This window comes from Plecotus auritus, assembly GCF_963455305.1.
Source record: "Plecotus auritus genome assembly, chromosome: 5".
NCBI lineage: Eukaryota > Metazoa > Chordata > Mammalia > Chiroptera > Vespertilionidae > Plecotus > Plecotus auritus.
The window spans coordinates 134,051,825-134,077,103 of record NC_137776.1 but is presented as its reverse complement, the minus strand read 5'-3'; the positions used below and the strand labels follow the sequence as shown (position 1 = coordinate 134,077,103).

The following is a 25,279-nucleotide window of genomic DNA, read 5'->3' as shown; positions in this document are numbered from 1 at the left end:
TGGGGGATGGTGTTTTAGAAAGGAGGGTGGAAAGCTGCTGGATATTCAGCAGGTAATGGCTGGGATGGCCACAAGCATTTGCAAAATCTACATTTATGTTTTAATTCCCAACACAAAGATTGAGAAAAACTGTGGCTACCAGTTTGATTATTAATGGAGGAAAGAGTACGGGTAGGTTGGGCAGGAGTAGGCAGGTCCTGCAGGGAGTACCCTTACTACCAACATGAATAATTCATTCAGTTTCTTACTCATGCATAAATTAGAGAATAGGATTTCAATTTAAAGAACCTGCTCCCTGTTGGTGAAAGAAGTGGAAGGCCAGACTGTGGTCAGCTTAATTCTGGAGCAAAACTGTGACTGTTGCCTTTTATTGTTCTTACAGAAATGGTTAGGTTTTCTGACTTTACGCCATTTTCCCCAGACCCATTCAGAGGAGGAATTGCAGTCTTTTAATTAGGATGCAAAAGAAGCTAATGCTGATATAAACCATCCAGCCCCTGACCCCCACCACCTCTTCCCAACCCAAACCGCTCCCATTTGTTAAGTGGAAGATGGGTACCATGGCCTTGAGGTGAGCTGTGTCGATATTTCCATATTTATCCACCTCCACAGGCTGAATCTTCATGCCTGCCATGTGGGCACTTGCGGGATTGGTCCCATGAGCTGATTTCGGAATGAGGCAAACCTTAGGAATGAAATGAAAGGAAGGAAGGAGGATAAATAATCACCAGGCTATTCATAATGACAGAAAAGCCCTACAACAAGCATGTCAAACTCAAAGGCTAACACAGGCCAAATAAACAAGGTTTAAGTTCATGTGGGCCGCAATAAACAAAAGCTTCAATTTTCATAGAAACATAGGTTTATTTCAATAGAGACATGCTGAGTACAAAGGGCTGAAATAAGTGAGTAATCATAACAAAATAATAGAACATTTTAATATAAATTATTTTTTTTCTTGAACATTAATTTACCAGACACTAAATAACTGCACAAATTAATAAGTGTAATGCAAATAAACCTATTTTTCTTGTTCTCCGAAAGCAAAATATTTCCTGGTGCGCACACTAAACAAGTCAGTACAAGACTAATGACTTGGCAATCAGCTGCTAAAATATTCGCTGCTAGTATTAGTGAAGAGAAATGGTGCGCCTGCACATAAGGCACGTAAGGGAAATGAATGCGACATGATTATAGTAATCAGTCATTAGTGAACGTTGTAGTTCGTTATTAATAATTATGTATAACAGGATATTATAAAAATTAACTTATGAAATTTTTATTAAAACGTTTCTTATATATCGTTATATTGGCTGGGCCACAAAAAATTCGTTGTGGGCCGCATGCGGCCTGCGGGCCACAAGTTTGACATGCTTGCCCTACAACATGCTTAGAGCACAAATTAAATAGGCGCCACTTCCTTTATTTAAACTGACCACTAGTGCCTTAAAATCTGCTGCAATTTCATTGTTACTGTATTGCAAAACATTGTCCAAAAGAGAGTTTCTGTTTGGATGCCCAAATAATGTTCCCTAAGTACTTTGCTCCTTTATCCCAACACACCAAAAACACACCTGGGCTCATTCTAGCCTGGTCTCAGTTAGAATACGCACGCACCACCTTACAAAGACATAACATCAGAAGCTCAACTCCAGGACTCAAGTGCCCACGTCACAGTGCCTGTGCCTGCTTGGCTCTGCTGCGATCCGAGAGACATGACAAGGGCAGACAGAATTCCAAAGCCTCCCAGTGGCATCCTTTATTGGCTGTTTATTCTGTGCAATGAATTGTCAGTTCCCATGAGAATCGTAAACTAAGCACTAAATGTGGTCAACCTCTGCCCTGTGCTCACACGACTTGCTCACTGACAACGCTGCTACGTGTATAAATAAATGTCTACAGCCAACAGGTGCGGGGGGGGCGGGGGAGGAGAAGGGAGGGGGGCTTGGAATAAGGGAAGCGGGGGCCACTTCAGGTTGAAGAGATCAAGAGAAAGTGTGTCAAGACCTACAGCTTAAAGATCTATCGAATTCTTATGGAAAGTGGATGGTGGGTGCAATGCTAGAATTCCCAGATTTAAATCACTTTCATTTCCTCCCCCCAAATCACATGAACACAGGCAAAAACACATGCTCATGTAGATCGGACGATGCCCCAGTACAGGAAAATGCATTACAGACTTTTCCTAAAAGAAAACAAACAAAAAAAGCAACAAGCACCCTGAAAATAATTCTTTTTTTAAAAAAGAATTATTTGTATTGATTTCAGAGAGGAAGGGAGAGGGAGAGATAGGAACATCAGTGATGAGAGAGAATCATTGATCAGCTGCCTCCCCCATGCCCTCATTGGGGACCCAGCCTGCGACTCAGGCATGTGCCCTGACCAGGCATGAACCGTGACCTCCTGGTTCATAGGTCGATGCTCAACCACTGAGTCATGCCAGCCAGGCTCCTTTTAAAAAAAAAAAAAAAAAAAATCAGAACCAATATTGCAACCCCTTGAAGAGAAATGGATGCACATTATAAAATGGGTTTACAGAAGGAAAAGTTAGCTTACAGCTGTTTCCTCAAAAACGGCAAAGTCGTCTACTTAGTAAAAATACAAGTGCACAAAAGGAGAACTGTAACCGGAGGCACACATGAAAGTACTTTGTCACTCTTCTGCTGACAGCAAGTTTGTGCCTCTTTTGAATGGCTCCTCATCTCATGCTGCTTATGCGGTGGTATCCTCAAATCCATTTTCTTGTTTAAATGCCTCCCATTTGTATTGAATTTTCTTTAATTTATCAGGACCAAAGCTAGAGTCACTTGTACTTTCTCACAAGGTATTTTTATTCCACCAAAGGATCTTGGTATAAAAGGATCCCTAGGGGCCGAACATTGATGAAGGAAGGGAAAGGCGAATGTTTTAAAAATGAATATAAAATATTTGTTAAAAGCCTAAGTGGAGAATTCATATCAGGGAAGTTCTGCTGAAACAAAAACATTCAAGCTAAGCCCTAGCCAGTTTGGCTCGGTGGATAGGATGCCGGCCTGTGGACGGAAGGGTCATGGCTTTGATTCCAGTCAAAGGCACGTACCTTGGTTGCAGGCTTGATCCCAGGCCCAGGTTGAGGTGCGTGTGAGAGGAAACCAATCGATGTGTCTCTATCACATAGAGGTTTCTCCCTCTGTGTCTCTCCCCCTCCCTTCCACTCTCTCTAAAAATCAATGGAAAAATATCCTCGGGTGAAGATTAACAAAAAGAAAACATTCAAGCTAAAAATGTCAACCACCCCACGGTACACTGAATAATGGGCCTCCAAAGATGCCCACGTCCTATCCCCAAAATCTATGGCAAAGGGACTTTGCTGATGTGATTAAGTTAAGGGTCTTGAGATGAGAGATTAAGGACCTTAAGACAGGATGAAGCAACATGGAGAGGGTGAAAGAGCATAATGATGAGGAGCTGTAGGGGCTACTTCAGTGCAAGGAGGAAAAAACAGAAGAGGGAACTCTTAATGTCAGTCATCTGTTAGTCACTGGACAACTGGAACCTTAACATTCCTCTTGAAATCTGAATTATAGGCTGGGCTCCAAATGTATTCACAAGTGTTCTCATCAGAGGGAGAAAGAGGGAGATCTGATTACAAAGGAAGCAGGAGATGTGATGACTGAACAGAGGCTGGCGTGATGGTAGGAAGGGGCCATGAGCCAAGGAATGAAGGAGGCCTCCAGAAACGGGGAAAGAAAGGCAAAGAAACATTCTCTCCTGAATCCTTCAGAAGGAACCAGCCCTGCCAAAACCTTGACTTTAGCCAAGTGAAACCAATTTCAGACTCTTGGCCTCCACGTACTGTAAGAAAATAAATGTGTATTATTTTAACCCACTAATTTCGTAGTAATTTGTTACAGCAGCCACTGAAAATTAATACACATTCTGATATAAAGAGGAGTGGGGGGAAAAAGCCTCAGTGGTTTTGTCAATGATTCTTTTATAAGTTGCTGTTAGACATTTCTGGTTTTCTATATGGATCTAGGAAGCTTTATTTTTTAATGTTAATTTTTCCACACTCTATTTATTTATATATATGTTTTTTAGATAATTTTTTCACACTTTGGAATTGTGGTGTTACGAGGGACAGAGAAACAACAGGATCCAGATTTGATGTTTTAGTTTATCCAAAACTAACCCATTAGTATCCATTTAGAGATGCTGTGTTTTCCTAAGTCCCCAATTGTCTGGTGTAGAACCCATATAGCTGATCCTTGAAGGATTCAGGGTAACACTCCTTTGCAAGAGAAGTCAATTTCTCACTCATGGTAAAAACTGAACAACCGAAGGCCATTATTTTGCCTCAGGAAATTGGGAAGAGAAAAACACATATAAATTTTTGGAAGGTGTTTCTTCGTTGTTTTTTTCAATGGTTTCCCTTTGTATAGGAAACACAGTCTTTGACTAGCAAAACCTGACTAGCAAATTGAGTTATTACGAAGTGTTTAGGACAGTTCCTGGCACATGGTGATTGTGATATAAGAATCTGATAAATAAATATGCATCCTCCCAAATTAAACTGGTAAATCAAGAACTTGGCTGTTGCATTTTAAGAACGCCTGAAATTTAACCTAAGAGCAAAGTGAAACTAACTTCCCAAACCAGCTTGACACAAGAGAGCCATCAGGACCCTGAGTGGTTCCGTACCACATGACTTCTCTACACTTCATATCTGAATGGATTCCATCAGAGTCTATTGTGCAGGAGCAGCTGTCTCAGACTCCTCTGATGTAAACAAGCCATGTTCTTCTTCTCTAACTAAAAAAGTCAGCCTTAGTTAAAATCTTTCATCTAAAAAGGATGCCAGCATTTCCAAACTTATGAGTTGTGTATTTCTACAAACTCAGTGACTGCCTCTTCCTCCCCTTCCTACAATGCGGCGCCACGGCGCCAGCTCCTCTCCATTCTGCAGGATGGAAGAGCCCCTCATGACATCTCAATGATAGCAATGTGGACCATGGCACCAGAAGAAACATCACACATGAGGGGGCGGAGAGAGAAGGGAGGACTAGAAAACACAAGGTGGGGGTGGGAGGAGCCGAAAAGAATCTGTGCGTAAAGGACTCTGCTCAGGCCCAATCCAAAGGTCTCTCATCCTTTCTGTTTGACCTTTCCAGTTGGGTCCCCAACTCCTGAACATTCACATATACTTCTGGGTGTCAAACTGAAGGACTGGGAAACAAGGAGGGTAGGAAGCATCACAGAGGCTGGAACCTGCATTTTAGCTGGCCCTTTGTCATTAGCTCTTCGCTAGCCTTCCATGAGCGAGAGTGGGATCAGGGAGGGACAACATGGAGATGGCCACACAGATCCCTTCTCAAGATCCCCAGACACCTCCTGATTAAAGAGCATAATGATGAGGCGCTCCAGGGGCTACCTCAGTGCATAGAGGCCAAGGAGAAAAAAATAGAAGAGGGAACTCTTAATATCAGTCATCTGTTATCCTTTCACTGGACAACTGGAGCCTCAACATTCCTTTCTGAATTGATGACAGTGCTGAGGCTCTGCGGTCCAAAAACAATGCTGTAGCTCTAAACTAACCTTTCCTTAGAAAGCTAAAGAATTCAAAACCACGAGAAAACGCAAGTGAAAAAAAACACAAGTTGGAATGCCAGGGGCTTTGTCTCTGGACTGGCACACACAGTGCCTTGCATGTAGCCAGTAGTCAATAATTTATTCAATTAGTGAATGTCCTGGTTTTCAAATGACTTTGAAAATCAATTCTATTCCCCAGCCAGGTCAAAGGCCTGGGAAAACACACGTGGAATCAGAATGAATTAGCAAGGGAATGAGAGAGAAAATGTTCTCTCCCCTCTCCTTTTTTTTGAAAGGGAAGTGAAACAGTTTTTAGATTCCCTCATTGCAAAATCCAGGCAACTAGCCATAAGCAATCCCAGTTTTAATAAAACCAGAAATGGACTAAGATCAGGCCACCACCTATCATATCCCACTTCCTTAGGCAGCCAGTACCACCCTAGCATCCTTTTCTCTAACTCTCCTGACACTTTTATCCTGCTCTTGACTCCTTCCACTTTGTGGAAGTTCTAGCTAAGCCGTGGTCATCACCAAAATGAAGGCCACTCCTTCAGCCACAATTTGAAGCCTGTGTCAGATCAATTGCTACAGACACTGCCTCAGGAGATGAGGGTGGGTCCTGTCAAGCCCATTTGTACCTGCTGGTCCCCACAAGAACAGCTTGGACCCTGGAGACTAGACTCTCATACCCAAAACTAACGATAAAGCAGAACCATGAACTCTGTTCCACATCTTCCTTCATTGCTTAGAGCTGACATCATTTAATTGAGCATTTCTTGACTCAGTATTTTTTGAGCACACATATGACTAGAACTGTGCTTGGGCACAGTAGGAGTTACAGAAGAATTACAGCTCAGCCTCTGTCCCTTTCCAGGCCTGGGGCCAGGGCTGCGCCAAGGACAGGAGGCTTGGAATGGCAACATTCCTGCCCCTTACTCCCTCAGGAAATCAGTTTCACAGCCAACTGGCGGACTTTTACAGACGGGGTTTGAGCAAAAGCCTTTTATCTCTGAATGTTTTCCCTCAGAATGGTCCAGTGAAGTGTCTTGGAGGCAAGAATCGTAATAGCCAGTCCACAGAAATTTGTTTCTTGATTATATGTTCTCGCAGCTGCTTCCAAGAAAGCTCGGAGGGAGTGTCCCACAGAGTGAAAGGGATCCTGGGAACTAGACCCGATGCCACCCAGTGGTAGGCAAGCACCACCTGCCCATACTCACTGTTCTGTGTCTCTCTCCTTTCCCTTCTAAGTAAGCTCGGATAGTGGCCAGCCCGGCATATTCCCCCTGGGCTCCACTGCAAAGGCAAGAAGAGAAGGATTAGGATTTGGGCCTTTTGCTTTCATTTATGCATTCAATATTCACTGGGGCCAGGCCGTGTGCTTGCCAACAAATGACACAAAGTCACTCCCGGACACCATGGAAAGCTCACGGTAGATCTCTGCATGAGTCCACAGGACTTGAACAGCACCCGGTCTGTGCCCTAAAGCTCACCCACTCCCACTCAGAGATGGGCCTTTCCATCCTCCCTCAGAACCATGAACCTAAAAAATCCTTTTTATTATGGAAAATTTCAAAATTATACAAAAATAAAGAAAAGAATATAAGGAACCTCCATGTGCCTATCACCCAGCTTTAACAGTTATTGGATTACTAGAGGCCCGGTGCATGAAATTTGCACACTCCGAGGGGAGGGGGGGGGGGGTCCCATCAGTCGGACATCCTTAGCGCTGCCGCGGAGGCGAGAGAGGCTCCAGCAACCACCGCTGCACTCATCAGCCGTGAGCCCAGCTTCTGGCTAAGCGGCACTCCCCCTGTGGGAGCGCACTGACCACCAGGGGGCTGCTCCTGAGTTGAGTGGCTGCCCCCTGGTGGTCAGTGCATGTCATAGCTACCAGTTGTTCTGCCATTCGGTCGATTTGCCTATTAGCCTTTTATTATATAGGACTAGAGGCCCGATGCACAAAATTCATGCAAGAGTAGGCCTTTGCAGCCGCGGTGGCTGCCTTGATCCCATGGCTGCAGCCCAGGCTTCATTCGAAAGGTTGTTCCACTGTTTGGCCATTCGGTCAATTTGCATATTATGCTTTTATTATTATAGACGGTCAATCTTATTTCCAACTATATCCCTCACTAACCCTCCTCACTCTAGAAAGTATTACTAGATTATTTTGAAACAAAACTCAATCATGCCATTCATCAATTCAAACTTTAATATATATTGTTCAAAGATAAGAATTATTATTTTTTTAAATGTAACTACAACTATCACACCTAAAACTATAATGATTTCTTATATCACCAAATACTTAGTCAATGACCAAATTGCCCCAAGGAACTATGCACTTTGGAAGTGGCACCATTTCTGTCTGTTTCAGGGTTGGCTTTCCAGGCCCCACATACACACAGCTGCTAGTGGCCGGCCGTACCTAACAAAACAGTCCTGAAAGGCACCACTTTTAGAGCACACTTAATGACTAACACCCCAGTGAGCGATGCTGAGTCAATGTTAAAACAGTTACTTAATGTTCTCAGTACACTCTGCAGGAAGGAAAGGGAAGTGACTAATAGGTCTTTTTAATCCCATTCAAAATACATTATTTCCTTCATTTTGCAAAATTACACCATCCTTTGACTCGGTGGAAGACCCAGTGGTTTGGCATTCATCCCTCTAGTCACCCAGTAATTTTGAGATCATACTCTAAAAGCACAAGGCTTAAGAATAAATTAGATAAGATTTCTTTTATTTCTTAGCTAAAAGCTAAAATGTTGAGCATTGGAATTTTTTTAAGTTTATTTTTCAGTTACAGTTTACATTCAGTATTATTCTGAATTAGTTTCAGGTGTACAGCATAGTGGTTAAACAAGAAAAAAATTATATATTTTTAAGAATATATTTTTATTAATTTCAGAGAGGAAGGGAGAAGGAGAGAGAGAGACAGAAACATCAATGATGAGAGAAAATCATTGACCAGCTGCCTCCTGCACGCCCCCCACTGGGGATCGAGCCTGCAACCTGGGCTTGTGCCCTGACCGGGAATTGAACTGTGAACTCCTGGTTCATAGGTCAAAGCTCAACCACTGAGCTAGGCCGGCTGGGCAAAAATTGTATATTTTTTTAAAGAAACTCTGGCAGCCAGCGTGGCTCAGTAAAAACATATTTATATAAAAAAAGAGAAAGTCAACATGCTAAAGATTTGATCAGAAATGCTGTTTTGATATTTGCAAATTTTTGCCTGAGACACTCTTAAAATCAGCTATGTTTCTACTCAAAAGTGTGGAAGATAAGTTCTAAATGCCACACATGGCTTACTACTGGTCTACTCTTAAAGAAAGGGGAGTTATTAGTGCCACCTGTTGGTGAGAAAGTATTATGAAAAGTAAGTGTTTATTTTCATAACCCAGATTAAGAGATCATCAGAAAACCACTTGGTGTGGATGGGGCAGCTAGAATAGTGAATTTCTTTTCTTTCTTTATATATATATATATATATATATATATATATATATATATATATATATATATATATTGTTTTCAGAGAGAAAGGGAGAGGGAGAGAGAGAGATAGAAACATCAATGAGGAGAGAGAATCATTGATCGGCTGCCTCCTGCATGCCCTCTACTGGGATCGAGCTGGCAACCTGTGCATGTGCCCTGACTGGGAATTGAACCCTGACTCCTAGTTCATAGGTAGATGCCCAAGCACTCAGCCACACCAGCCGGGCAGGATAGTGAATTTCTGACTTCTCTTTAAAATAAAGCAGTTAGGACCGGAAAGTGGAGCTTATCGGAAGCCTGAGAATCCACAACTGCGGCACCCCAGGAACAGCTGCGAGCCCCAGAACAACGCTCCCCAACTGGCGCAAACACACGGGTTCAGAGGAGCTCTACACTCCACCACGGAAAGGTCAGATTTCGCCTAGGATAAGGTGAGGTCTCTGGTCCCAGCGCGAGAGAGGAACGCGCGTTTTGCGGGAGCTGGAGGACCAGGGAAGTCTGTGCCTAGAAAAATCGGTGGCTGCTGGGGCTGGCGTGATCTGTGAATGTGGAAGGGGGTCCTCACAGCTGCTAACAGAAGGGCTCTCTAAAAAGCAACCCATTTTGATCTGAAGTGCAGGGACACCCTAAGAATTTCAGGGGTGTGCTAGACTTACGCGCAGCCACGGAGTGCGCACACTTGGGCTTTTTCCTCTTGAAATTCTTGCTTCTGATTACTAAGCCCAATTCATAGGTTCACCCAGTTGGGGACACCCTGGGAGACTGCAGGGGAAAGTTGTTTTTCTGGAACCTGGGGATCGGAGCGGGGAGTGACCATCGGAGTGCCAGCTCTGAGGCAGCCCACTCCCACAAACCGGGGAAAGAAGGCTCTAACACTCCCTAGAGAGGCCATAGATAAACCCGGAAGTCAATCCAGAAACACTGCCACCCAGGGGCTGAATCACAAATTGACTCTTGTGTAATCAAAAATAAAGGAATACGAATTAAGACACACCGCCTGCTTAAAATCAGGACTGGCTTACATCACTGAAGAGCAGTGGAACGCAGGGAACTGCAATACTGTCCGGACTGAGAAACAGGCGTGCCAAACAGAACAACAGAGGAAGTGAATGACCTTCACTACTCCACATTTTATTATTATTTTTTATTTTTTTATTTTCATTTTTTGCATCTTTTACTCAAGAAACTAATTTTTTTCCTCACTTGATTTTACCTTCTTAATTATTATTTTTTTATTTTCAATCCGTATTATTACTACTGCTATTTTATCTTTTTTTTTTTTTTAAGTGTCATTTTATTTTCTCTTCATTTTGTTTTGGGATTAATGTTCTACATTCTATTTTTATCTTTCCTTTAGCATCGTTTTACTCTATCTCAACTCTACCTTTAGGCCATCACTCTCTTCCTCACTTTTCCCTTTTCAGTGTCCTGTTTATCTTACCCCTTTCCTGCTTTAGATTTTCCCTATACTTTCTGTTTACCCCCTTTTAAAATTTCACCCTACTTATATATCTAATCTCCAATCCCCTGCTCCAAGTCCATACACACCTCTCTCTTCGCTGTCTTAACTATCCAAAAAATTGTTTTTCTCTCTGTCCTTTAGTTGTTGTTCGTTTGAATGTAGATTATATCGAATTTTTATGCTTTTTTGTGAGATTGTTTTGCTTATTCTTCTTTTGTTTATTTTTTTGTTTGTTTAGTGCTTCTGTTTTCCCTTGCCTCACTCAATATTAGTTGGTGTTGTAGTTTGTATTAATCCCCAGGTACTTGTTGCTGGCATTTGCTGGGATAAGTGATTGTTCTATTGGAGTTTTATCCCCAATATATATAGTCTGTTTCCCTTTCTCTCTTAGTCTCTTTCTTGTCTCTCTTACTTTTTTTTCTTCTTTTTTTCCCTTTTCCCAATTTAATTTTGACACCCCTTTTTTTTCTTCTTCTTCTTTCCTTCTTTTTCCTCTTCTTCTTTCTCTACTATCCCCTAATTTGCCTTTCTCTCTCTGGTGGTCACCTTTATTGGAGGTTATTAATATCGTGAATATATTTCTGTTCAGTGCCTTGTGTGTTGTACCTGGTAGTGCTGTATTTTCTACCTTTAAATCGATGCAGGAGAGAGAGAACTACATAACCAGACACCCAGAGAAGAGAGACCATGGGGAGACAAAGACACAGCCCGCATATGAAAGAAAAGCAGGCATCACCAGAAAAGGAAGTAAACGAAATGGAAGCAAGCAACCTTCCAGAAAAAGAATTCAGAGAAATGGTCATAAGGTGGCTGAAAAGAATGGAAGACAAATTCGACAATATGAGCAAGAACCAAGAGGAAATGAAGAAGAACCAAGAAGAAATGAAAAATGACATCGCTGCTGTAAAGAACTCAATAGAAAGCATCAAGAGTAGACTAGAAGAAGCAGAGGACCGCATCAGTGAGCTAGAAGACAAGATGGGAAAAAATACCCAAGTAGAGCAACTTCTAGAAAAAAAAATTAAAAGGCAGGAGGAGAGCCTAAGGGAACTTTGGGACAACACGAAACAAAACAACATCCGCATAATAGGGGTTCCAGAAGGAAAGGAAGCTGAGCAAGGAATAGAAAACCTATTTGAAGAAATAATGACAGAAAATTTCCCTGATATAGAGAAGAAAAAACCCACACAAATCCAAGAAGCTCACAGAGTCCCAAGCAAAATGAACCCCAAAAGACCGACGCCAAGGCACATTATAATTAAATTGGCAAACACCAACGACAAAGTAAGAATCTTAAAAGCGGCCAGAGAGAGACAGAAAGTTACATACAAAGGAACCCCCATCAGACTAGCAACTGATTTCTCAACAGAAACTCATCAGGCCAGAAGGGAATGGAATGAAATATACAAAGTCATGCAAAGGAAGGGTCTGAATCCAAGAATACTGTACCCAGCAAGGCTGTCAATCAAAATTGAAGGTGAAATCAGGAGCTTCACAGACAAAAAAGGACTAAGGGAATTTATTACCACCAAGCCAGCAATGCAAGAAATGCTAAAGGGTCTGCTGTAAAAAAAAAAAAAGAAATAGGAAGCGAAGAAGGAACACAGGTGTAAAGAATAGGAATGGCGACAAATAAGTACCTATCAATAATAACTTTAAATGTAAACGGATTAAATGCCCCAATCAAAAGACATAGGGTAATGGACTGGATAAGAAAACATGACCCATATATCTGCTGTCTACAAGAAACCCACCTCAGAAAAAAAGACGCACACAGACTGAGGGTGAAGGGATGGAAAAAGGTTTTCCAGGCAAATGGAACTGAAAAAAAAGCTGGGGTAGCAATACTTATATCTGACAAATTAGATCTCAAATTGAAGGACATAACAAGAGATAAGGAAGGCCACTTCATAATACTAAAGGGAGCAATCCAACAAGAAGAAATAACTCTGGTAAACATATATGCACCCAATACAGGAGCACCCAAATACATAAAAAAACTCCTGGAGGATATCAAGGGAGAGATTGACAGCAATACAATCATAGTAGGAGACTTCAATACCCCACTATCACCATTGGACAAATCCTCTAAACAAAAAATCAGCAAAGAAACATCAATCCTAAATGACTCACTAGACCAGATGGAATTAATTGACATCTTCAGAACATTTCACCCCAAAGCCACAGAATATACATTCTTCTCAAGTGCACATGGGTCATTTTCAAAGATAGACCATATGTTGGGACATAGGCAAAGTCTCTTCAAATTCAAGAAGATAGAAATCATATCAAGCATCTTCTCAGACCACAGTGGCATAAAACTGGAAATCAACTACAATAAAAACAACCCAAAGAAATCAAACACATGGAGACTAAACAGCATGCTATTAAACCATGACTGGGTTACCAGAGAGATCAAAGAAGAAATAAAAAACATCATGACAACAAATGACAATGAAAACACTACAATCCAAAATCTATGGGACACAGCGAAAGCAGTCTTGAGAGGGAAGTTCATAGCTCTACAAGCCTACTGCAAAAAACAAGAAACAGGGGTAATAAATTACCTAACCCAACAACTCAAAGAGTTAGAAAAAGAGCAACAAGAAAAGCCCAGTGTAAGCAGAAGGAAGGAAATAATAAAGATCAGAGCACAGATAAACGACATAGAGACCAAAGAAACAATACAAAAGATCAACAAAACCAAGAGCTGGTTCTTTGAAAGGATAAACAAGATTGATGAACCTCTAGCCAGGCTCACCAAGAAGCAAAGAGAGAGGACCCAAATAAACAAAATCAGAAATGAAAGAGGTGAAATAACAACAGATCCCGCCGAAATACAAAGGATTGTTAAAAAATACTACGAACAACTCTATTCCAACAAACTGGACAACCTGGAGGAAATGGACATATTCCTAGAAAAATATAACCTTCCAAAACTCAATCAGGAAGAATCTAAACAGCTCAATATGCCAGTAACTATGGAAGAAATTGAAGCAGTCATCAAAGAGCTTCCAGCAAACAAAAGCCCGGGGCCAGACGGCTTCACAGGAGAGTTTTACCAAACATTCAAGGAAGAACTAAAACCTATCCTCCTCAGACTATTCCAAAAAATTCAAGAGGAAGGAACACTTCCAAGCTCTTTCTATGAAGCCAGCATCACCCTAATACCAAAACCAGATAAAGACAACACAATGAAAGAGAATTACAGGCCAATATCCCTCATGAATGTAGATGCCAAAATCCTCAACAAAATTCTAGCAAATCGGATCCAGCAGTACATCAGAAAGATCATACACCATGACCAAGTAGGGTTTATCCCAGGAATGCAAGGATGGTTCAATATCCGCAAATCAATAAATGTGATACATCACATAAACAAATTGAGAGATAAAAATCACATAGTCATATCAATTGATGCAGAAAAAGCATTTGACAAAATCCAACACCCTTTCTTGATAAAAACTCTCAACAAGGTGGGAATAGAAGGATCATACCTCAACATCATAAAAGCTATATATGATAAACCCACAGCTAACATCATACTCAATGGGCAAAAACTAAAACCATTTCCCCTAAGAACAGGAACAAGACAGGGATGCCCACTCTCACCACTCCTGTTTGACATAGTACTGGAAGTATTAGCCACTGCAATTAGACAAGAAGAAGAAATAAAAGGCATCCAAATTGGAAAAGAAGAAGTAAAGCTGTCCTTATTTGCAGATGACATGATATTGTACATAAAAAACCCGAAAGACTCCATCAAAAAACTAACAGATTTAATAAATGAATTCGGCAATGTAGCAGGATACAAAATTAACACCAAGAAATCTATGGCATTTCTATACACCAACAATGAACTTACAGAAAGAGAGACTAAAAAAGCAATCCCATTTTCCATCGCACCAAAAAAATTAAGATACTTAGGAATAAACCTAACCAAGGAGGTAAAAGACCTATATGCGGAAAACTACAGGACACTGAAAAAAGAGATAGAGGAAGATGTAAACAGATGGAAGAACATACCATGTTCATGGATTGGTAGAATCAACATCATTAAAATGTCCATACTACCCAAAGCAATCTATAGATTCAATGCACTCCCCATTAAAATACCAACGGCGTATTTCACAGACCTAGAAAGAACTCTCCAAAAATTCATCTGGAATAAAAAAAGACCCCGAATAGCCACAGCAATCCTGAGAAAGAAGAATAAAGTAGGAGGGATCTCAATACCAGATTTCAAGCTGTATTACAAAGCCACTGTCATCAAAACAGCCTGGTACTGGCACAAGAACAGACATATAGATCAATGGAACAGAATAGAGAATCCAGATATCGACCCAAACCAATATGCGCATTTAATATTTGACAAAGGAGGCATGAGCATACAATGGAGTCAAGACAGTCTCTTTAATCAATGGTGTTGGGAAAATTGGACAGATACATGCAAAAAAATGAAACTAGATCACCAACTTACACCATACACAAAAATAAACTCAAAATGGGTACAGGACTTAAATATAAGACGGGAAACCATAAAAATACTAGAGGAATCCACAGGCAGCAAAATCTCAGACATATGCCAAAAGAACTTTTTCAGTGATACTGCCCCTAGGGCAATGGAAGCCAAACAGAAAATAAACAAATGGGACTACATCAAAATAAAAAGCTTTTGCACAGCAAAAGAAACCATCAACAAAACAACAAGAAACCCCACTGTATGGGAGAACATATTTGCAAATGGTATCACTGATAAAGGTTTAATTTCCAACATCTACAGGCAGCTTATACAACTTAATAAAAGGAAGATAAATGATCCAATAAAAAAATGGGCAACGGACCTAAATAGAAGCTTTTCGAAAGAAGACAGAAGGAAGGCCAAGAGACACATGAAAACATGCTCAAAGTCACTAATTATCCGAGAGATGCAAATCAAAACAACAATGCGATACCATCTCACACCTGTCAGAATGGCTATCATCAACAAATCAACAAACGACAAGTGTTGGCGAGGATGCGGAGAAAAAGGAACCCTCGTGCACTGCTGGTGGGAATGCAGACTGGTGCAGCCACTGTGGAGAACAGTATGGAGTTTCCTCAAAAAACTGAAAATGGAACTCCCATTTGACCCAGTAATCCCACTCCTAGGAATATATCCTAAGAAACCAGAAACACCAATCAGAAAGGATATATGCACCCCTATGTTCATAGCAGCACAATTTACAATAGCTAAGATTTGGAAACAGCCTAGGTGCCCATCAGCAGATGACTGGATCAGAAAACTATGGTACATCTACACAATGGAATACTATGCTGCCGTAAAAAAGAAGGAATTACTACCATTTGTAGGCACTTGGATGGAATTAGAGAACATTATGCTAAGTGAAATAAGCCAGTCAATGAAAGAAAAATACCACATGATCCCACTCATTTGGGGATAATGAAAAACATTATAAACTGATGAACAAAAAGATAGTTACAGAGGCAGTAAAGCATCAAACAGACTGTCAAATTACAGTGGTAAGGTTAGGGAGAGGTGGGGGAAATAAGAGATCAACTGAAGGACTTATATGCATGTATATAAGAGTAACCAACGGATGCAAAACATTGGGGGGTGAGGGCATGTATGGGAGTGGGGTGGGGGTGGGGGGCAATGGTAAGATATGTACACATATAATACCTTAATAAAAATTTGAAAAAAAAAAAAATAAAATAAAATAAAATAAAGCAGTTAGTGGCCTGGACCTGCAGAGCAAGCCACAGAAAGGAGGACTCTCATGGATGGGGAGCCTCAGACCCACAGAAGTGCCGAGTGAACACAAGATTAAACTATTTTAGAAAAACAAGTCCCGCCAGTCCTGGCATTTACTCAGGCTGCTGAAGGAATGGCTACATGCGATACTGATTAACACAGAATGAGTAAAAACTGACAACCTCTTCCAAAACCCAGACTCATTCTACAAAGAATCCAGAGAAATCCAGTAGACTAGAAGAAGCTAGAACACATATAACAAGCACAATGACTCCCAAGGTGATAATAAACTGGAATTGATAGGATTCAACAGTTTTGTGATTATGTAAACCTAGACCCTATTAGTAACAGTGTATCATCATAAGTGTGGAAATTCGGGGCAGCTACTCAATGTAAATTTAGAAAGAGAGAGGGAGAAAAAAAAAAGACGGTGAGGGTAGTGGTGGAATTTGAAGATCCCATGATAGGGCTAGGGTCATAGTTCAGCTCTTTTGCCAAGATTAAAACAAGAGTTTAAGGACACAGTAAATTTCAAAGATATTTATCATCTGAACCTGGGCAAAAACGTTGAGATTTAGAAATACTGCAATTTAGTTCCAAGGATTAAATGTTTAGATGTTTGGAAAAAATGTTTTTTGGACCATCACACAAGCTCAACCCCAAGGGACACTGGTAACCTTCTGCTAGATTTTAGAAATAAGGTTGCAGATGCTATGTCTGTCTGAGATGAAGAGGGAACGTGGCCTGCTCTTCTAGATGATTTTGCAGAATATGCATGGCCAGGAGTCACAGGAGGAAAGCCTAGCACTTCTTAAGCATAAAACTTCAGATGGATTACGATGATAAATGAATTGCAGCCTGGCCGGTGTGGCTCAGAGGTTGAGCATCGACCTATGAACCAGGAGGTCACGGTTCAATTCTCAGTCGGGGCACATGCTCAGGTTGCGGGCTCAATCCCCAGTAGGGGTTGTGCAGGAGGCAGCCAATAGATGATTCTCTCTCATCATTGATGTTTCTATCTCTCTCTCCCTCCCCTTTCCTCTCTCTGAAATCAATAAAAAACATATTTTTTAAAAAACTGCCGCCTATAAAGAAGGCATTTTGGTCAGTAACTGTGTACATTTGTCACTGATGTACACACAGCAGAAGACATCCTTGGCCAGCCATGAAGACATCTCTTTATTCTGTTTAAGGAATATGGTGGCTGAGTTTATAGACACCATAAGAAATTTCTCAGAAGTTAGCTACATTGGAATATTTGGAGATAGATTATTATAGCTGCTGTTGTTAATAAAAAAGTAACAGAAGCCATTTTGCCAGACTGCAAAATATGCTATAATTCATGATTTAGGGTGAGTCCCAGCATTCACCAAAACAACTGCTGAATTTCATTTTAACTGTACTGAGAAAACAGCATTTGTGGTCTCAAATAGGATGTTGTATTCACACACATCAGAGAGTGTTAAAAATGTGTCCTACAGAAGATGATCATGTTATGAATCCTAACGTTTTTTAAATTTTGGTGCCAGTAATTTAAAATTTATACATTTTAAAAAATTATCAACTATCTAGATTTGCCAGATCTATTCTTGTTTTACTTTTCCCTGGTAGTCTACTGAAAATCATTTTATAGTTTTTAACACACCATTATAGTGTGCACACTGATGGCCACAGTTAGTATGCGATTTCAGAGAGGTGTGTGTGTTTTTTTTCAGCTGTTTACAGATCAGGGTGACTGACAATTTACCAGTACAGATAACCCTGGAAGCAACAGGATTTTAACCAAACTGTTACATACCTTAAGAGCCCCAAATGCTACCTCGGTCTCTACTTCTATAAGCTTAAAATAAAACCTTCTTGATGTGTCATTCTGGAATGTGTTTACCTATATGTATCTAACTTGATAGAAGCTAAGTTCTACATTTAACCTTCGAATTCTGGTCAAGAAACATCTGGCTAATTCCAGCAGCTCTAACCTTTCGGATACCGGGTTACTACCTTAAAGCGGTGGTTCTCAAACTGGAGATTCCCAAACTATAGCATCAGCATCACCTGGAAACTTGTTAGAAATGCAAATTCCTGGCTCCCACCCAGCCCAGTCACACTGAATCAGAAATTCTGGGGATGCAGACAAGTGTGAGAACCACTGCTTTAGAGCCTTACCAACATCAAAATTATACTTCTGAGAGTTAAGGAAATCGGGGGAGGCCAGACCCTTCTGCCCATTGCTTTATATTTCCCCCAAAATGGCGCTTCATCCTTCATCCTTTCTCTTCTTCCTGGCATTCTGAGCGTGCTATTTTTTGTGTGTTTTTGGGAAAATCAGTCCCTACTCAGAGGTCCCCCATATCCGTTCTCCCGGAGCTCTGTAGGGGAGGATTCTGAAGCTGCACTAGACTCAGCAGGAAAGCATATCAGAGATGATCAATGATAACCGTGGTGAGCCCAGGAAAGGAGACAGAGATGGCAATTACCAGGTGTTTGACTCTGCTATAAACTATGCACATGACTGGTGGTGCTCTCAAAGGTCAGCGTCAAATTTCACTCCTCTTTGGTGTTCCTCCAGGTCCATACAATCTCCAACCCACTGGTGCATGAGAATCACCTGGGGAGCTGTGACTCCTGGGCTCCACCACTAGAGGAGATTCTGTGCAGTCGGGAGGGCATCAGTATTCTTCAACGCTCCCCAAGTAGTTCTAATATGCAGCCTGGGCTGGGAACCCCTGCAACACCGGTGGTTTTCACAGCATGGTGGTCAGACCAGCACATCAGCATCACCTGGGAATTTGTTAGAAATGCAAATTCCCAGGCCCCGCCCAGACTGAATCAGAAACTCTGGAGGAGAGGCTTAGTAATATAACAAACCCCAGCAGACTCACGCACAGTCAAGTTTGAGAGCCGTTGATTATGCCTGTTCCCACCTTCCTTTAAGATCCTTCCTTGGGAGGAGATTCTGGAGAAGCCACTGCCAGTCTATCTACAATCAAGATTAGCTTTGCAGTTTGTTTTTTTAAAATATATTTTATTGATATTTACAGAGAGGAAGGGAGAGGGATGGAGAGCCAGAAACATCGATGAGAGAGAAACACCAATCAGTTGCCTTCCCCCCCACCTCCCCCCCAGGTAAATGCCCCTGACCAGAATCGAACCCGGGACCCTTCAGTCCACAGGCCAACACTCTATCCACTGAGCCAAACCAGTCAGGGCTAACCTTGCAGTTTTTAAAGATAAAAACAACTTCCTCACTCTTATAAGCCAAGTGAGCGAATAATAATTTTAGATTGTCTTCCCTTTTAGAGTAACATCTTTTAACGGTGTTAATTACTGTTTCTATCTGCCTTAAATATTGCATTATATATCATTCTGACCCAGCAATTCCTGGAGTGTGTCTGTGAGCTGCTGAATGAATTTAAGAGCGCCGCCGTGTTATGAGAAACGAGCCAAAGCAACCATGCTGGGCGCAATAGGAAATGGAAAGGTAATTAAATATTGTTTGGCTATGTTCTCCACCGAGCTGGAAAAGCTCTCCGGGTTTGTAGATTAAACAAATAAACTGGAAAAATAAGGTCAAGCTTCCTGACATTTTTGTTTCAAGTTCTTTAAAAACCTTTGGGATCGCCCTGGCTGGTTTGGCTCAGTGGATAGAGCATCAGCCTGCAGACTGAAGGGTCCCGGGTTAGATTTCAGTCAAGGGCACATGCCTGGGTTGCGGGCTTGATCCCCGGTAGGAGGGCATGCAGGAGGCAGCAGATCAATAATTCTCTCTCATCATTGATGTTTCTCTCTCTCCCTCTCCCTTCCTCTCTGAAAACAATAAAAATATAGTTAAAAACAAACAAACAAAAAACCTTTGGGATCTAACTATCCCAGAAATAGAAAGACCAAGTGAAGACTTGGCTACGTGAACCAAGGTTTTCATGTCACAATATGTCCCCTCCCTCACGCCTGTCTTTCCCATTGAGATTGTGACTGGATCTGGGATTGTGATCTGGACATCAGAACTTGTATAAACTCACCCTATGAATCTAATTTCCAGACAGGGTTGGGAACCATTGCTTTAAGGGAAGGCCAGCTTCCTCATCCTTAGGTCAGCCTCTGGGGACTCTGGCTGGGACCTTAATTCACTGCAAGAGCTAATGACTTACTAGTAAGAGTGAGTCTTGAAACACTGCTCTCCAGTATGACACTGAAGATGCGATCCTATTCCATCGCTAGAGGACAAAATTTCTTCCTTTTCAACATTTAATAAAGTATTATTGCCTAAGGTTAAGAATTCAATCAGGTTCCTCTCATACTTAAAAAAAAAAAAAAGCTGAATAATATTTTAATGAGAGTATACTGAAGCCTGACTTTCATGAATGTCAGTTCCTTCCTATTTATGTAATGAGGGTTTGAAAGGCTATTGTTAAAAGAGCTCCATGTCCTTTCATGTGCCATACGCCCTCTTCCTAAAGGATTTGTGCTTGATAGGGTATATTGTTTTCAAAGTGCATGGCTTTGCCCGGCCGGTGTGGCTCAGTGGTTGAGCATCAACCTATGAACCAGGAGGTCATGGTTTGATTCCTGGTCAGGGCACGTGCCAGGGTTGTGGGCTTGATCCCCCGTCGGGGGCGTGCACGAGGCAGACAATCAATGATGTTTCTATCTCTCATCATTGATGTTTCTATCTCTCTTTCCCTTCGTTTCTGAAATCAATAAAAATATGTTAAAAAGAAGAAAAAAAAAGTGCATGGCTTTGCTATGTAGCCTATGTTATCAAACAGGAGGTTAAGCTTGATTATATCTGATTAAAACTTGATTATTTTCTCTTTCAAAAAGTGAGACAATAATTGTCTTGGTTTTTAAATCATTTGATTTTTGTATTTTAAAATCGAAATTCTGTATTTCTAACAAAGTCTTAGGTGATACCAATGCTGAGGCTGCTGGTGAAGAATTACACCTTGGGTTGTGAGAGGTAGAGAACCTAGGAGCAGAGACCGACTCCTCTTCTGAAGCTATCCTAAGACGTTAACTTCACACCGATAACAGGTGCGTCTGCACTCCCAGGAAGACAGAGAGATCACAAACGCAGTGGATTCCAGATTGGCTGTATATCAGAATCACTTTGTTGCTTCTTAAAAATAAAGATTTTTAGTCTCAACTCCTGAAGATTATGATCAGTAGGTCTGGAGTGGGGCCCAGGAATTTATATTTCTTTTTTTTTCTTTTTTCTTTTTTTTAAATATATTTTATTGATTTGTTACAGAGAGGAAGGAAGAGAGATAGAGAGTTAGAAACATCGATGGGAGAGAAACATCGATCAGCTGCCTCCTGCACACTTCCCACTGGGGATGTGCCCGCAACCAAGGTACATGCCCTTGACTGGAATCGAACCTGGGACCCTTCAGTCCGCAGGCCGACGCTCTATCCACTGAGCCAAACCGGTTAGGGCATGGAATTTATATTTCTTTAATGTTTTTATTAATGTCAGAGAGAGGGAGAATGAGAGAGCAACATCAATGATGAGAGAGAATTATCTATCAGCTGCCTCCTGCATACCCCCAACGGGGAATCAAGCCCCCAACCCGGGCATATACCTTGACCGGGAATCGAACACCTATCTCCTGGTTCCTAGGTTGATGCTCAAACACTGAGCGAACACCGGTGGGGCTGGAATTTGTATTTTTTAAAGGTACCCAGGAGATGTTGCCAAAACCCTCTGTTTTTACAAATCACTGTTCTTCCAAGTTTTTTACTTTGCAGATAAAAAGGCCAAGGCCAGAAAGGGGAAGGGAACTTTCAAAGTTAGTGACAGAAGAAACCAGGATCCAGGTTCTTCTGGTCCTGTTAGATTGAGACATTGCTGCTTGGTAGGAGTTAACATGTGTACTTGACTTTACTTCTTTTACTATGTTTTTGATAGGTATAGTAACTAGTTTCCAAAGATGGCCCACAATGAACTATGACTCAACATTCACACCCCTGTTTTTTCCCTTCCCACATGAAATCTGGGCTGGCCCTGTAACCTGCTATAGCAGACAGAATGCTCTGGAAGTGAGGCTGAGTGACGTCAGAGGCTGAGCCTTAAGAAGTTTGCAGCTTCCACATTCTTCCACCTTGGAGCCCTGTACTGTGAACCCTGGTATCATTCCGTGAGGAAGTTCAAGCAATCACATGGAGAGGTCCACATAGAGAAGAACCAAGATCCATCTCAATGGCCTGAACTAACTTCTCCCAGCCAACAGCCCACCACTAACTTCTCAGCAATGAATGAGGCCACTTTAGACCTTCTAGTCATCCACCCCAGTAGAGGGGAACTGTCCACTCAACTCAGAATGATACAAAATATTTGTTGCTTCAAACCTCTAAGTTTTAAGATGGGTATTGTGTTATACCCCAAGCAATAACTAAAATGACAGGAGGTGAAATCCCCTTACCTGTTAGGCTGTAAACAGATTCGGTCGTAGCCTGTGATCTCACACAAATCCTTCTCAAGCTCTCGGAAAAGCTGCTGGTACCCTTGAGCTTGGTCCAAAGGCACAAAGGGGTGGATATTTGCAAATTCACTCCATGTGATTGGCTGAAGAGCAAGAAAGGAGAAAACATATGCATATATACATATTGTAACAGCAGTAACAATATTAACTTTGATGATGATGATGTGATGATGATGATGAAAGCATGATCTGACATGCAGTGCTTACTATGTGCCAGGCACTGCTTTCAGCACTTTAACATATTCCTTCATTTAACTCTCACCACAATCTTACAAGGTAAGTTCTACTACTGTCTTCATTTTAGAAGTGAGTCCCAGAGTCCCAGAAAGCAAACTTGTGCAAAAATATAACCTCTTTCTATCTTTTCTAGGAACAAAAAGGCCCGAAAATAGATTTATATCCATGAAACTCAATGAGCTGTTTCAAGTACAATTTATTCAAACTCATACATAGCATGTACCTTATTGTCTCTTCATTAAGCAGAACTAAGCAACAAAAAAGCAAATGGGGGAAATCTTCCTGACACAATATAAAATGATTTCCTTTGCCTGATGTGATTTGTCACATCCGAATACTCCAGTGGAAAAAAAGGAGCAAGCTAACTTTGCTGAAATGGATCCTAGCCTAGGAGACAAGCTTACCAACATAACAGCAGGTTACACAAATCTTCTGTTGACACAAGAAAGAAATTAAAACCTCAAATCTCTACCCTTCTGGCACTATGAATGGATTTCTAGAAAGAAGGCTTAACAACCACAAATTGATAAAAATGAAAGCTTTTCATGTGGCAGGTTTAACAAAAGAGGGTGGGAGGGTAGGAAGGCATAAATACTATATATTTAATTATTTTAATATTTCAAAATAATCTAACTCATAAATTTAAATGATCAGGTTGTGGTAAAATTAGGGTTTCTGCCAAGATTGCTGAATAACAAGGAAAAGGATTATTAAAGTAGTTATTAAGTCACAGTCCCAGTAGCAGTTTTCTCTAGTTATGTACAGCCAGAACAAGTTCCTTCTTAGAAGTGATCTACTTACTGCAAGTTCAGATGAACTGTTGAGCTTCATGGTACAGGATCCCTTTAAGAAGCACAACCAAAATAAATTGCATTAGTTATTTCCTATGGTCTGTATGATCAGCCCTTCGACCTCCCCGCATAGCCACCCATTCATCCCTCCTGAAGCATATTACATATGACCCAAAGAGGTGGGATCAGGGTGGGGTTATAAGAGGGGATAAAAGTAATAATTACCAGTGGAATCATGCTGTGAACAAGGGAAATGTCTTTGTTTTCTAATTTCTTCATATATCGAACAATATTTGTTTCTGAGTGATAGCTGTGAACACAAAACGCATGATTGGGGCCAATCTAGTTAGATAAGAGTCCATACATATCCTCCTGAAAGATCAGACACACTGAGATCTTCCTTCAAGACACAGATCACATTGGGCCATGCCAACAAAGCATCAGAGGGAAGGGCACGGAACACCACAAACCTCAGTGGATGGCCCATCCTGTGGGCATAAAGGGAAGATTGGGAAGAAGAGGATGTTGACTTCCTGGGTATGGTCTTCAGCCTGGCAACTAGGCATCTAAACTCCCCTCCCCCTGATGAGTAGAATTAGGGTTTACAGTGCCAAGGGATCAGGGCCAACAGGAAATAATGTGTGATTTGCCCAAATCAGCAACGGGATCCTTATGGCGATGATTTATTATTAAGGAAATATCACATCGAAGTCAGAAGCCACTCTCTACTGTGCTCCCAAGCCACAGCACACAATGCAGAAGTCACACTGGCCACACAAACCTGTTGAACACTTGATTTGTAAGGAACGGGCTGGTTCTCTTGAAGGCAGTGGCTAGAATACCTCTCCGTTCCTCGCCCATGCTTTCAGCAACCAGCTCCTGCATGGAGAGACCACAGAAACTAAAGGGCAGGAATTGTGCCTAGAACCACGTGTGGACACCCAGGCCTCAGGTCAGCAAGTATTCTCACAGAGCATCAGAAATCCCCTAGTACCCAGCCTCCCGCCCACCCACTCACCACTTCCCCAGGCCTCTGGCATGGTGTGTTGACAGGTGTCAGGAATTATGAATTGTGAAAATCTCCAGAGCACTGTTTTTAAGTTCTACTGACCTCAGCCACAGAAAATAAGGAAAACTGTACAATTTTTACTGCAAAAAAAAGTTGACATCGCCTGTATGTTCCTTGAATAATAAGTGAGTTCTAGTAAGTTATTTTAAAAGGCTATCAAAAAAGTTACTATGATAACACTCAGGTAGTATTCTCACTTGACACTGATCTTTTATCTTTGAGAACAACTCTAATGAAATTCAAATGCCAAGATCATATAATGGGGAAAAGGACAATCTCTTCAACAGACAGTGCTGAGAAAACTGGATTTACACATGCAAAAGAATGAAGTTGTATCCAGATCTTACATAATATACAAAAAAAGCAACTTGAGATGGATTAAGGACCTAACTTTAAAGGCTAAAACTATAAAACTCTTAGATGAAA

General features: G+C 41.3%; 1 protein-coding gene across 2 annotated transcripts in view; it reads right to left on the bottom strand.

Moving 5' to 3' along the window:
• Positions 1–25,279, bottom strand: part of GLDC (glycine decarboxylase) — an 89,048-nt gene that overhangs the window by 22,422 nt on the left and 41,347 nt on the right. For both annotated transcript variants that reach the window (XM_080669557.1, XM_080669558.1), the window contains exons 12-17: positions 24,566–24,663; positions 24,010–24,094; positions 23,795–23,836; positions 22,697–22,839; positions 6,786–6,861; positions 560–685 (exon numbers count right to left, since the gene is read on the bottom strand). In XM_080669557.1, the coding sequence (XP_080525683.1) occupies positions 560–685; positions 6,786–6,861; positions 22,697–22,839; positions 23,795–23,836; positions 24,010–24,094; positions 24,566–24,663 (570 nt within the window). The remainder of the gene's footprint in view (positions 1–559; positions 686–6,785; positions 6,862–22,696; positions 22,840–23,794; positions 23,837–24,009; positions 24,095–24,565; positions 24,664–25,279) is intronic.